This window comes from Mesoplodon bidens, assembly GCF_964165515.1.
Source record: "Mesoplodon bidens genome assembly, chromosome: X".
In the NCBI taxonomy this organism is placed as follows: Eukaryota; Metazoa; Chordata; class Mammalia; order Artiodactyla; family Ziphiidae; genus Mesoplodon; species Mesoplodon bidens.
This window is the reverse complement of record NC_138163.1, coordinates 23,477,272-23,491,684: the sequence shown is the minus strand read 5'-3', so window position 1 is coordinate 23,491,684 and position 14,413 is coordinate 23,477,272. Positions and strand designations below refer to the sequence as shown.

Below are 14,413 nucleotides of genomic sequence, written 5' to 3'. Positions count from 1 at the left end.
ATGTGAAAATCCAGTGCCTGAGCCAATAAATGTGAGAGGCATCCATCTGGGCAAGGGAATTGGTGCTATGGCCTTCCCAATGCCTCCAAAACCCATGTGGAGTGGTATTCTTGCGTGCCCTGAAGTCCCTTCCTGACCTCCTCTGCCTCTCCTTTCCCCTTCCCTTTGTTGGGGGGCAGCCCTCCCCAGGCTCCCAACTGCACAGTCAGCCAAGAGGGCCATATTCTCAGATGAGGAGGGACTGTCCTTCCGTGCAGGCTTGGCCAAAGCCACGTTGCCCTGCCAGAACCTTCTTTCCAGCCCCCAGAAAAATCAGAAAAGGTTTAGCCCACTCTACGCACTTTTCTTCAATGATGGTCTGGCCGTTGCTTCTGGTTTCTTCAATGATGAGTTTCTCTTCCTCGGGGAGTAAGACTTGGGGAACTGAATCCTTGCGAGCACCTACAGACAAGGACGGCAAGAGGCGAGGGAGGGAGTTTACTAGGGGAGACTATTTGTTGGGGGTTAGTTCCTTTCTACTGTTGTTTTTGAGGGGTCTTTGTTGACGGCATCTGGCTGCCTGGCACCCCGAGAGTAGTCATCCAACATTTGCTGACGAAATCCTCCTGACGGGAGAAATTCGAAATGGCCAAATACACTGATTCAATCCTGGGGGCCAGGGGCACATTTTATATTCAGAAACACAATGTGAAAAGGCCGCTGTGAGAACTGTCCTCAACCAAGACCCCATCATTTCCTGTTTTGCCTCTTCCAGAGCAAAGAGCCAGCCAGTGACCATTCCTCCCTGCGCATCTCTGGGGAACGGCACGCCACACCCTGTGGCTTTTGTATTTGAGTAAACACCATGCAGAACGTAGCACTGCACTGGGATGCAGCATGCTTAAAGGGCCTCAGAAGCATCATTCACTCCCATTTGTTCTCTTTACCGTCATACAGGGTGAAGCAGGGTCGGTGAAGACCATTTTGATGGAGGGTAGAGGGGGCGTCGGGGAGATAATCACAATAGCAGCAAAGATGCAGGCGTCCTTACTGCTCTCTGCTCACCATCTCCAGGCTCTGGGATGGAAGAGGTGACAGAGCAGCCATGGGACCTGACCAGACAGCTCTCCTGCACCTGCAACCTCCCCTTCCCTTCTGGATCCTTCCTCTCAGAGCCACTGGCTTCCTCTCTTCTAAGCCAAGCTCCTTCCAGTTGTGAACACTCAGTGCCTTCACTCAACCTCCATCCCTTTCCCGAGGTGGATGTGTCTCTGCCTTCCTCAGGGCCCAGTACTTCGTAGGTGCTTAATAAGTGCATAGCAGACTGGCTGACTAACCAACCAACTGGATGCAGCGAGAAACAATAGCGGCTGCTTCTACGGGTGCAGGACTTCTGGCTGGAGAGGGATGGAGGGTGTCAGTCACCAGGATGTGAAAGTGCTTACCACGTGCCAAGCACTATGCTAGACACTTTGCACACATAAAAGGGAGGCCAGGGGTCTTCCCTGGTGGCACAGTGGTTGGGAATCCACCTGCCGATGCAGGGGACACGGGTTTGTGCCCCGGTCTGGGAGGATCCCACATGCCGCGGAGCGGCTGGGCCCATGAGCCATGGCCACTGAGCCTGCGCATCCGGAGCCTGTGGCCCGTGAGCCATGGCCGCTGAGCCTGCGCGTCCGGAGCCTGTGCTCCGCAGCGGGAGAGGCCGCAACAGTGAGAGGCCCGAGTACCACAAAAAAAAAAAAAAAAAAAAAAAAAGGGAGGCCAGGGAGGACGGGGGTGGGGGGAAATGAGACTCTTGAGGCCAGAATGCCTGCCCACACCTCTGAGCAAATCTCCCATCTCTATCAGTGTGAGGAGGACAGGAGGCGGCGGGCGGTGAGGTCAGATTTCGTATGAGGGCTGCTGCTTCTGGCGTCTCCTTGCCCCCCTCTCTTTCCTCGTTTTTGCAATAAAAACTGCTCTCACTTTCTTTTCCTGACTCCTCGAACCTTGTTATCAGGGCTGGGCGTGCCCAAAGCCAGAGGCACGTTTGGTCTGAGAAGCAGAAGGTGTGACAGTCCCCCCTTCAGAGTCAAATGTGTCAACTTTCACATAGAATGCTTTCCCCATGACGACCTGAGAGACATGTTACTTTGGAAGCACCGGTCAGGGCAGTCCATTGAGGAAGCCCTGCCCACACTCAAGCCAGGGTTCAGTGGCTGTCCAGATGGAACATTATGGAGAGCTTATCTCTTACACAGATGCAAGACCCTCACACCAGGTATCCTGAATGTCCATAATAATGAAAGACCAAGGACATAAGCAATGTGACCTGGCTTTTCTAAAAGCACAAGGATGAATCAGAAAGTATTATCTCGCTTTCAGTTTGTAGCCTGAAAGTTGTTGGGGGAAATACCCTCACCTAATGGCTCCCTGATAAATTGTAGACATTCTCAACAGGCCCTGCTAAGCAGCTACATTTCCAGATTTTCAGAGCAACTCTGAAACTTGAGTTTGGTGAAGCTCTATTTGCTTAAATATGCAGCTGATCAAAGATAGTATTTTGACTTCCTTTCCAAATCTGCCTATAAGAAGAGATTAGCATCAGTTCACAGACACAGGAACTCTCTGGGCTCTTTAATTCCTAACTAGTGTTGGTGAAGGTATCTGCGTACTTCAAAGGAGAGTGACTTTAAAAAAAATTTATTTTCATTTCTATCACCTCCAACTTTTTTACTCTTGCATCTCTCTTTGTCTCTGGGTGAAAAGAAACAGTGGGTAAACAAACCGCTTGGTAGCTAAAACCAGCTTATCTGAAAGATGCAGCCCTGGGCCCGCCCCTCTGCTGCAAGTCACCTGCTTTACACACCCTGCAGCCCATCTGGGTTGCTCTTCTTTTTTCTAAGAGGCAGTGAGCAGTAGCAAAGAAACATCACTCATTAGAGAAATTGGTTTGGGGGAACCTACTTGAGCCGTGGCCTTGTTGAAAGTTGGCACTGGTACAGTAGGCTTCAATCACTTTCAGAATCTGAGCGTCCTCTTCCAGAGCAGCCGTACCTGTCAATTGTAAGGAATCGTGACTCCTCAGGGAGATACATGCCTCTGGACCCTAGAAATGATGTAGTGCACTCGGGTGCTAGGCACTGGCTTCTCTGACCAATGGCCTTAATGAAAGGCAGGAGAAAAAGCTGACCGGCTGGCATGGTGCAGCAGAGACACATCCACCTTGGGAAAGGGATGGAGCACCAGTGAGTTCGGCGCCGAGAGTGGCCTGCTCTGGAAGCCACTCAGAGCTCGAAATTGGAGGGTCCTGCCAGGGTCTCAGAGGCTACAAGGCCAGCCCTGGGCTTGGCGCTGGCCTCAGTACTCAACCCATACACCACACCCTTCCTCTCCATCAAATTTCAAGGCTCACTTTCTCTAGGAAGCTTTCCACCATTAATCCCACCCATTTTTTCCCAACCAGCCAGCCTAGTCACTGATTCTCCCTCTCATTCCCCCAACACCCTCCAACTCATTCTAGAAATGACTGTTAACATGTTGATGTGCACATCCAGGGGTGAGGTGAGGGGTAGGGGAAGCAGAAGCTAGAGTCCAGCAAAGATTTATCCAGACTGTATTTCGGACTGATACACACTGCTCTGTCACCCCTTTGTGATACATCACTTACTCCTTCATGTGTGTCCCAGAGTACCTTGTTCCCAGAGAGGCAAATGTGTACATATCGATTGGCTGACCGACTTTGCAGCCTGCCTCTAAACCCAGCCCTGTTTCTATATGCCAGCAGGCTGCTTCCTTGACTAACTGAGAACATCACTGAACATTAAAATTCCAGAGGATCTCAGGCTTCGGGCCTATTTAGTCGATCTCAGTAAAGGCAAATATCTCAGGTGTCATAAACTAAGAGGGAAGAAAAAAATGTATCCATAGCAAATGGGTCCCTTTAGTGGTTCTAAACCAGGTAGAGCCAAGTATTCAACATGAAAACTATATAGATGGTTTGTCTGACTAAGACGACATGAAAAGCAGCAGGAGACAGCTTATTGCAAAATCTGAGAGGTGGCGGCCAAGCCTCCCCATGCATTTTTCTTTATGTCAAAGGTGATGCTGAGAACACACTGCTCGAATCCTCTTCTTTCAAAAAATTCCTCATCCATAACCAACTTTCTAAAAGTACGAATCACATACTTTTGCGGATGACATATTCCTCCTCCGATGGCTTTCTTTCAGTCTTTCTTTTGTGAAGAAACTTCTTCATCGTTTTGGGGCTTTTACCAGATTCCTGTAAGGATAGAGGTTTCTTTATGAATTAAAAATTTCCCCAAAAAACAAATTAAAAAAAGCAAATGAAATTAAATAGAATGGCTCTCTCTTATTTTTGACAGTCTCACTTAGGAGGGTATCAAGATTCAATACTATACACAATAAAAATGGCTCCAATAAACTCTAAAAGGTTAAATAAAACCGAGGCAATGCTATTATCCTCTCAATTGCCATAGAGATGGGAATAAGAATGGTGTGGGACTACTGCAGAGGCGGCTGCTTCTCTAGGAGGCCAAATGCCTTTAGGGTACCATCTGCAGAGAAAGTAATGGATGTCAATCCTAGAGAAATAACAGTATTCCTAACTTGGTTTATATTCCCCACTGATACAGCTTTAAGGGAATGAAATAACAATTGTAACTATTAATGGGGTATAGACCGCTTTTTGAAGAGCTTCAAAACTATTTAACTAAGTTCTCCTTAGCGACAGTCCCACAAAGAAGAATATCAATTTCCATTTGTGAGACAGGAAAATTAAGGCAGAGAGACTAAGTAAATTCCCTGTAGTCAAAGAGAAGAGCCAAATGAAGGATTTCCTGATAAATAGTTTGGGGTTAGGCATAACGTACCTACAGCAAGCTTAAACATACATCTATAAAGACATATTTTTAATTAGTAGATAAAAGAGAGATGAATTATTGGATTTGCCTTTGCCATATGAATAACCAGCAGGTCTAAAAAGGTGCTCATTAAGTACCCGAGTAAACAGTGATCATCTTATTCCAATCTCCCATGCAATGTATATACAGGATGCATGGATAACAATCACTACCTTAAAAATAAGTGCAACAAAGAATTTAATTTCTTCCACTTAGCCTCAGTGATCCACTTAGACTTGAAAACAGACAAACATGAAAAACTCACATGTGACAAAAATAACAGGAAAAATAGAAACAGCATATAAAAAAACCCCACGGAAAACAGACATTTTAGAGGCATTATAAGATGACATTTCCGTACATAGTTCACAAGAGCCTACTTTTCTGAAGAAAGTACTTACATGTCAGAATTGTATCTTCATATTTTAGCCACCAATTGTAACAAGGGACAAAACAAGCATAAAGGAAAGCTTCATTCATCAAAGGTTACAGCACAGCATTATATGATGTCACTGTATGCCAAAGATATCGTTCTACCCTTACCTTTAAGATATAAGACATCCTCTAAAGTGAATATGTAAAGAAAGAGAAGATGAGCGTGAGAGGTCGATGGTTATAATGACCAAATCCATTTATCAATAATTCTAAAACAACATTTGAAATGTTAGTGTTACCATAAATTACACAGAGAGAATATCATCATGTTTCCCACATTAGTTTCAGATGCAATATCACCATGCAAAAGCCCAAGGAATACAGTTCTGTGCAGAAAAACAAATGCTGAAAATAACTGAAATACACATCTCCCAGCAGAAACAAAGTGATCATGCCTTAGTTTTAATGGATTAGTTCTGTGAAGGATTAAGTCAACTTTACCCTTCAAAGCTCACCTTAATTTGAACTTAGTAACGGACAATTACAAAATATGCATCATTAAAAAGGGGACTTAGGTAACTATGAAGTGGCACTCCTGGTTTAGGTAATCAGAGGAGAAAATTGGATGACTGCAGGAATCACCGGTCAATCTCCAAAGCCAGCCTGTGGGGCTGTTTCCTGGCCAAATTCTGAATAGAGGTACATAATAAAGATTCGGCTCAAGGATTATTTCTCCTATCATGTCAGGTTGAAAGGATCAAAAAATCCTCCCATATCCAGATATTGTCCTACTTTTACTGCACTAAGAACTGGAGGCAACAATTAAGTGAAACAATTAAGTGAAGCATGGTGTTTTAAATCAAAAACTCAAAATTGAGCTAAGTCTGCGTCACTCATCAAAACACACATTTGACACAAAAATATATGCTGCCTTTGCACCATAATTCTAACATGTGTCTCATGATTGTCACAGACTTAAATCTTCACTCGGTAAGACCTATTTAAAGAATAGTTACTAATAAATGAGGATCTTTTCCGAAAGCTGAAATGATGAGAAACTTGTTAGGGGGGAAAAAAAAACCACCGTTTGGATGGAAAAGGTAATGCTCCACACAGTTATGGGAGATAGTGACTGACATTTCCTGACTGCCATTTCTAGACAAAAAAAAAAAAAACCTTGAAATCCGCATTCTACCCAAATATCAGATGTCCTCTAGGGTTGACACTTAAAAGCCTCTTTTTAAAAGACACTCCTTTCATTAAATTCTTTTTCTCTTTCCAACTGCAGCAAATAATTCAGACTTTCATAGTTCAGACCCATGGCTTGGTCCCGTAAGACTTTTACTGATTTGGTTTAAGAGATCAAAATGATTCCAAATGCAGACTTGGGACTGCTTGGTTAGCAATTCAATGCTAATGAAGTGGCATTTGTTTGAGATGTGTGTACATCATGACCTATTTATAGAATTATCATATAATCATATAGGCAAGCCAGAGGCACTCCAGGGGGAGACCAGGGAAACTCAGGCAGTGCACAGAAACCTTGTGGATATTCAAGAAATATGTGTAGATGGACAATGCGGAAATGGAAAATTAATTTTAAAAAAATCACTGAGTCTAGCAATTCGAGATTGACTGACATGTATCACCTATCATCAATTCTAGCACATGCCCACAGAACTCTTTGTAATAAGCTACGAAATCAGCTTGTCAGAAGCATTTTATACCATATGTAGCAAAATTACCTCTTTATAACCTAGCGCTGCTGATGGTCTAAGTGGAGGCGCAGGTCGCAGACAACTTAAGCTCCACGGTTTTATAATTTGAGGAGGCTCCAACGGTCCTCGGGGCTGTCCAGTAGAGCTAAAAGACTGGGAGAATGTCTGATGAGATGTTGGCAATCTGCCATCTGAACCCCTGGGCCACACACTGAGAGAACAGCAATAGCTTCGTTGCATCCGCAAAGGCAGCCCCAGAAAGGAAAAGATGGGAAAACAAGTCTCCAGTTGGAGAACTGGCGTTTTCCAGTCAAGACTCTGGGGTCTCTAAGGAACAGCACAAAACTCACTCCACATCCCATGTTCCTGCCCTCCCTCTGTCCTGGAATTTCATTCAAGTCAGGTGTTTTCTCCCCTCTAAGGGGGGAAAGTGGAGTAACAGTCAACATTTAATGAGTCTGGTCATGTGTGTGGCACTCAATTAGGCACTTAAATAGGTTATTTCCTGAGAAGAACTTAAGACAAACTTTAGCAAAGTGAAGTAACCAGCCAGCAATTGGCAAAGCCAAGATTTGAACCCAGAACTGATGCCAAAATCCCTTGTTCTTTCCACCACACACTGTGCTCAAAACTGGAATTTGGGCATCAGAGGTTTGAGTGTTAACAGACAACACAGCACATCTTCAATCTCACTCGGCAAGTACAGTAAAATCTCATCAATTCAAATTCCGTGAACTCTAAATTTATGATAAAATGGAAGGAGACAACGCTCAAAGTTCACCCTTAAAGGTTACTGAGGGAATGTGATGCATAAATGAGACTGCATGGAGATGTTCAAGTACTTACGAAGGTAAACTATTTCCTTTGACTTAGCACATTATTAACATGAACAGAATGGTTGCTGATTAAAAGAAATGCTGTTTATCATTAAAACATCTTAGCAGGATTTCCGGCTAGAAAAACTTTGCTAGCAGTTAGTTGGAGTACCTTAATACTGTCAAACAAAGCTGCACACCTCTAAGTCAAACTCTGTTAATTGGGATGGGTCTCCCTCCATAACAAGAAACCAGAATTAGTGAGGTTTGACTGTACTGCAAACCCTACAAATACAGACTATCCAAAGGCTAAGGGCATGCTCACCACTTCTTGTAAGTCCTCAGCAGGCAGGATTTGACAAGAGACTCAATAATCCCTGGACAAGACAGTCAGACTACTTACGGAATGAGCACTACAAGATGACGATGATGTTTTGGATAAGGAACTGCAAGAGGCGGGTCCTCTGATCAGCCTGTACAGATGCTCCAGCCAATCCTGGAAGTCCTGGTTGTTGCCGCAGTGGACCACAATTCTCTCTACTATGTTACCTGATTAGGAGCATTTGGAAACAAAAGGCAAGGAGGAGCTTGAGCTTGCCTCATTCATAAACACACTTCATTGCAGCTAGGACTTGGGTGTCTATTTTCAGGCGTTTTCATACTTATGAGCTAACCCTGTTGAAACTTCTCTATCAGGAACAGATAAGCTCTGATAATAAAGTAAAGACATAAATGCTCCTATCTGATTTATAAAACCATCCTGGATTTCTACCGCTTACAGAATCTTGGAAGTAGTATAAAACTTCGCTCTAACTAAGACTGGTTCCAATCTCTGGGCCAATACCAAATCTCGGGCTCCCTATTGGGAAAGAAGCGGGTAAAGCCCGCGGCCAGCATCCCAGTGTTAGCCATCGTGTCGTGTCAGTGCAAAACGTGCCACCATCAGGTGGATATCAAACAGGTTTGGCAAAAGGGACAAGAGGCCAAACTGTCACGGAGCATTATGGAGGTGTGGCATTTTGCTCAATTTGTGAAGAAAGTTTCATGGCTTTTCAGCACTTTTTAAAAACACACCCGAATCTTGCTAATTCATAGGCTGGTGATAAAATGGCTCCTCTGCCACCAGGGAACAGACGACAGAAGGGAGGGAAAATTATATTTACATCGGTCCATTCTGTTATTTCTTAGCTCTAACAAGTAGCTCTTATACAAGAGAAGATTGAAACTAATGGCAAAGCCAAGGCTTTTGAATGACCAGGAGGTTTCCCTGCTATCGCTGTAGCCTAATTAACCCAGGAAATGGAATATGCTTTGCCATGCCCATGTAAAACTTGCTCATGGACTATATAACAGAAAATAATAGCACTTATTTATTTAAACCCCACTGCATTTCAAAAAGAATTTGAAGTAGCTACATGAAGAAGAGAAAATTACCTACCAGTGATTTCAAATGTGTAGTCATTCCCTTCAATTTCATCTAATCTAGTCACCACCATGCCTGTTATTGGTATTTTTCCCTACCAGAAAAAGAACATCCCCATTAATTCTGTGGTTATACATGTCTCTGCTTATTTGTTAGATTTTCTGACCCTCTTAGGAATCACTGGTGAATTATGGAGAGACATATTTCTTTGGTCTGTCAGTAGATAATATGTTTCCCCACTTTAAATTTTAATCCGACAAGAAAGCAAGGGGAAAGTGGGGGTTGTGTTTTGCTAACACACCCTAAACCATAAGGTCAGGATTTAATCACAGTTTACTTTTCTAACACATTTTCCTGAGCATCAAAAAACAAAGTAGAAACTCGAATTTCATGAAAATTAGAAATTGCTAGGCCAAGATAGGATATAGGCAACAATAACTTATAATACTCCGTGTTTTGGGAGCAGACTAAAGGAAGTTGAATTTCCTAAGGAGCTGAATGACTTCCATCTCAGAAACTTGAGTCACATGACGTGACTGTAATAAGACAACCATAGGGGCAAGTCTCAACTTTATATTTTTTCAGCAATAATGATATGATATGGGCCTGGAAAATGCTGCTGCTAATGCATCTAGTTGCAGACTTCAATTTCTATTTGCACATTCATAACCTAGCTTATAACCAGAGCAGTGGACATTCAGGATAAACTCATTATGCTAACACATACGCCTCTGAGAGAAGGAACATCTGCTCTTATAAACTGTTTAATTACATGAAGGGTCAGACAGAACATTCTGTCTTTTCTGGCTGGAGCTTTTAATGCCGGAGTGGAAATATTGCATCTGGATGGAAACCTGTTTTCATTACAGGTCTTGCTATTTGCTTTATATGAAATCTACTAACCTGATAGATAAAGCCACTCATCCGAGGACTTGCAGATAACATTATCAAGACACTTGAAAATAACATGAGGTACCGCTCCTCTTTTTCCTGAAGTGGAAGGAAAAAGATTAAATGAAAAATATAAATTGCACATTTTGTTTATTAATAATTTCTGGAATCATTTTTGTAACATAGATTTTATATAAGGCAATGAAACGCAGTGATTTTTTTTAAAAAAAGGATACCCAACTTAAAAGTATAAAATGCATTTACTTTTACTTTGAAAATGGATATAGGCCCCCAGTTTATCTGTGTCCTTCCTATACATAAGAGTTAAATACAAACAACCATGTTTGTTTCCCAAGCATGTAAGCCTGAAAAGTCACACAGTTAATGCCTTCCTGCCCAAGCTGCAACCAGAGCACAATGTAAGTCTCAATGTTCCCAAAGTGAAAATGATTTTACTTTGAAAAGTGGCCAAATAAAGGGGTTTTCAGGTGATAGGAAATTTATTATGCCCTAACATGTATGGTAAACTCTTCCTAAAATTACCGTTAATCAATAACTACACAATAATTATTATACCCATATAAAACAAAGAAGGAAACACTTTTTAAAATGGCTCTAAAGGAAATTTTACACACGAAGGCTTCTCTGAACCCCTTAAACAGATATGCAATGAGTAGATGCCAAAGATGGCGCTGGGCTCGTGCATCCGACCATCTTAGCTACAATTATCCTCATGCCTGGCTCCGCCTCCTTTCTCCCGCTTGAGAAGAGCAACCTTTCAAGGCTAATTTTTCTAACAAGTGTTCTGCGTTCTCTCACATCTTTCTCTTGCTTGGTCTCATCTCCTGCTCTTGCTTCCAGCTGCCTCTCCTGTCTAACTGGCTTTTTCTGCTGCCTTTAGCATATGCACATCTCCTGTCCATTTCATAAGCTTTCACTTGCCCCTGTGGCTCCTTAGACATAACACCCTATTTCTTGACATTTTATTGCCAGATTACTTGCTGCCTTCGTTTTCTCCCCATTGATCCCCCTCTAACTGCACCCCTGCTGTTCTCTCAAAGTCTTCAATCACTGCCTTCTAGAGAAATCCAATGGCTTCTTCCCGGTCTCTATACTCTTTGACCTCTGACCCTTCTGCAGCACTCAGCAGGCTGACCATTTTCAAATGCGCCTCCTAGAATTTCCACGACATACCACACTCCCCTGATTCTCCTCTATCTTCTGCTTTGTCTTTTTTTCTTTTTTTAATCTTTTGGCCTCGCCGCGCAGCATGCGGGATCTTAGTTCCCCAACCAGGGATCGAACCCCAGCCTCCTGCACTGGAAGCGCGTAGTCTTAACCACTGGACAGCCAGGGAGTCCCTGCTTCGTCTTCTTTTTCCGGCATTGATTCGTCCTTGCTTTACCCAAGAGGTTTATCCCAAAGGTATGAAAGACTGTTAGAGTCACTGCATTAACCTTCCACAGGGTATCTGCATTTTAAATGAGATTGCTTTTTTTTCCAATTTTTAAATTGAAGTATAGTTGATTTACAATGCTGCAAGTGTACAGCAAAGTGATTCAGATACATATTCTTTTTCAGATTCTTTCCATTTTAGGTTATTACAAGATATTGAATATAGTTCCCTGTGCTATATAGTAGGTTCTTGTTGTTTATCTCTTTTATGTATAGTACTTTGAATCTGTTAACCCCAAACTCCTAATTTATCCCTCCCCGCTTTCCCCTTTGGTAACCACAGTAACGAATCTCTGACAGAGACCTGTCAGGGAGTAGAGGAAGATGTCTGGGGAGGGAGAAGACGATTGTAATACCCCATAAATCACACCAGGTGATGTAATCAACCTTCTTCCCCTACCCCACTCCCTTCCTAAAAGACATAATCCACCTTCAGGCCTCCGTGCTTCTCTCTGGATATTTACTTCCCAAGAAGGCACATCTGTCAGGGGCATGTAAACCTCTGCCTCTAACTCTGACCTCCTACCCACATTTCTATACCGTTTCAACAGCTGCCTACAAGTCATCTCCTCCTGGATACCCACCATCACTTGAAAGTTACCAGGTCTGAAATGACATGCGTCATTTCCTTTAGGCTCTGGCTCACCACTTCCTATAGGCTTTCCCTTCTCAACAGGTCTCATATTTGCCCCTAAAGTTTCATTCTCTCTGCCACCACCTTCCTGGGGGGTACTTACCACTTTCCAACCCAGCTGGCCTGTCTCTAGCCCCATCCCCTCCAGTTTAGCTGACATATACAGCTGCCAGGTTGTCAGAAACACCCCTTTCGTTTCACCCCTGTTCCTCTACTACTCAGGCCTCTCATGGTTTCCTGCTGCGTCCAGCTGAACTATCCTTGCCTGACATCTGAGGTTCTTCACAACCTGCCTCTCTCGAACCCAATGAATTCGCTCTTTCACTCTGCCCAGGATGCTTCCTCTGCTCCTAATAAACTGGCTGGCTCAGTGCGCTTGTCTCCTGAGATAAGAATGACCTCTCCCTTACAGAATCTTCCCCCTCTCTCTTCACGGCCCCCTCCTCAAGTCCTGTCTGCATACAGTCTTTTCTTGGTCTCTCCCTTCTCTGAACTTCTATGGAATCTATTGTAGGGATGGTATGATCTGGCATTGACTATTTTGGTTTGTTTTCCAGTTGCAGCTTGGCTTTTAATCTGTCTCTAATGAGTTCTTTGAAGGCAGAGATCATGGCTGTTCTTTTCTCTTAACTGCTCCCACAGCACCAAGCAGAGGGCTGGGCAAAGAACAGGTGCTCAGTTTCTGATGTGAAAAGTTTGATCATTTGACCTTGATGGAAGAAGAAAGAAAGGAAGAAATATATAAAAGACGGAAGAAAGGGTGTTGAGATTTGAAACCTCTTACCTCACATGTTCCATACTGCACCATTACTTGCGACATAAAGATCACATTTCCCAAGGTTTTAATATCCTCCCCTTCCCATGCCTGAATAGGTTCCGAAAGTATCTGCAACTCCAGCTGTTTTCTCTTTCTGAGATCTTGGCACTGCCCCTACAGAACCAAAGCAGAACATACTGAAATAGGAATTCTTCTGAAACAGACCTGAAACAAGGCTAAAGTAAGAAGCGGCTCTTGACTATCAGATTTCCACTGAGTCCCTATTCCTCACCACGAGTCCCATCACCAGGTCCGTTCCGGACAGACGGAAAGATCCACTACCTTAAATCTCTAGCCTTCAGCCCCTAAACATTTTGTAAGGAAGAGCCACTTCTCATTTTGCAAAACATCAAGATAAAGTGGTAGAAGGGGGTTGCCTCTCCCTCTCCACAAGGAGACAAGTAGCAGAATCACATCAAACAGGACCAGTAGGTTCAGATTTGCTGCTTGGTGTCCCTGCTCGCTCCAGCTCCTCTCCATCTTGTCTACCTTTGCATAAATCGTGCTTTGTTACAAAGCAAATTTATTTTTCTAACTCAGTTTCCAACCAAGTGACATCTTAATTTACAAAATGACTCCAAGAGTTATCGAAAAAGAGAAAATTAAACTCCTTACGCCACAGTGAATCAAACTGATCTTATAATGAAACATATGCACTGCCCTATACTTTGTTTTGGGACCAGTAGTAGATTGCTATGAAAAAGTACTAAGTTAATTTTTATCCCTGAAAGGATTGGAAAAAGAGATACAACTGAATTTCACAAATACAAACTGAAAATACAAGCCAAGAAATAACACGTGGGGTATGACTACTATATATTTGTATATAGTATATACTATATACATATATCTCTCACTGCTTCAGAAAATGTGAAGTTATCTTAAAATAATTTAACAGTATTCACTCCAAATCGAATATGAAAATAAGCATATGGTTAGTTATGTTCCTGTTTCCAAATGACTATCATAGTGTTTGGGGGCGTGTTTTCTATAAAATCTCTGCTGCCCCTTTCAGGTAAATGGAAACTTGAGCAAATAAATTCATTGTACACATATCTTTGAGGCCTAGAATGGGAATAAGTATACTATAACCATCAAAGCGAGTTATACAACATGTAAAATGATTAGAATGAAATATCGTTTTTCAAATGAGACATTTTATATTCAATTTACATAGGAAAAAAGAGAAGGGATACAAATTATTATAAATGCCATGGCTTTCAGTGGGCTGTTCCATTAGGTTGAACCATGTCAAACTGCCAATATTCCACCATTTTTTACCTACAACAGCAATTTTAACCTGATACCTTACACTCTGGTCTTCAACTTGCTGTTTAACTGTGGACACGTCAGGTACAGATCTTTCGTCAGCAATAAAAACGAGGTGACGGTGAATGTTGCA

The 14,413-nt window shown here is 42.8% G+C and overlaps 1 protein-coding gene across 9 annotated transcripts in view; it reads right to left on the bottom strand.

Annotated features, from left to right (window-relative positions):
- The window catches only part of ARHGEF6 (Rac/Cdc42 guanine nucleotide exchange factor 6), a 116,949-nt gene that overhangs the window by 5,039 nt on the left and 97,497 nt on the right, over positions 1–14,413 (bottom strand). For 5 of the 9 annotated variants that reach the window (XM_081222767.1, XM_081222775.1, XM_081222773.1 and 2 more), the window contains 9 exons: positions 12,979–13,125; positions 10,118–10,204; positions 9,230–9,308; positions 8,195–8,340; positions 7,004–7,141; positions 5,427–5,447; positions 4,150–4,243; positions 2,929–3,018; positions 342–441 (listed from right to left, as the gene is read on the bottom strand). In XM_081222767.1, the coding sequence (XP_081078893.1) occupies positions 342–441; positions 2,929–3,018; positions 4,150–4,243; positions 5,427–5,447; positions 7,004–7,141; positions 8,195–8,340; positions 9,230–9,308; positions 10,118–10,204; positions 12,979–13,125 (902 nt within the window). The remainder of the gene's footprint in view (positions 1–341; positions 442–2,928; positions 3,019–4,149; positions 4,244–5,426; positions 5,448–7,003; positions 7,142–8,194; positions 8,341–9,229; positions 9,309–10,117; positions 10,205–12,978; positions 13,126–14,413) is intronic. The other 4 variants (XM_081222768.1, XM_081222769.1, XM_081222770.1 and 1 more) reach the window with 4 other exon arrangements.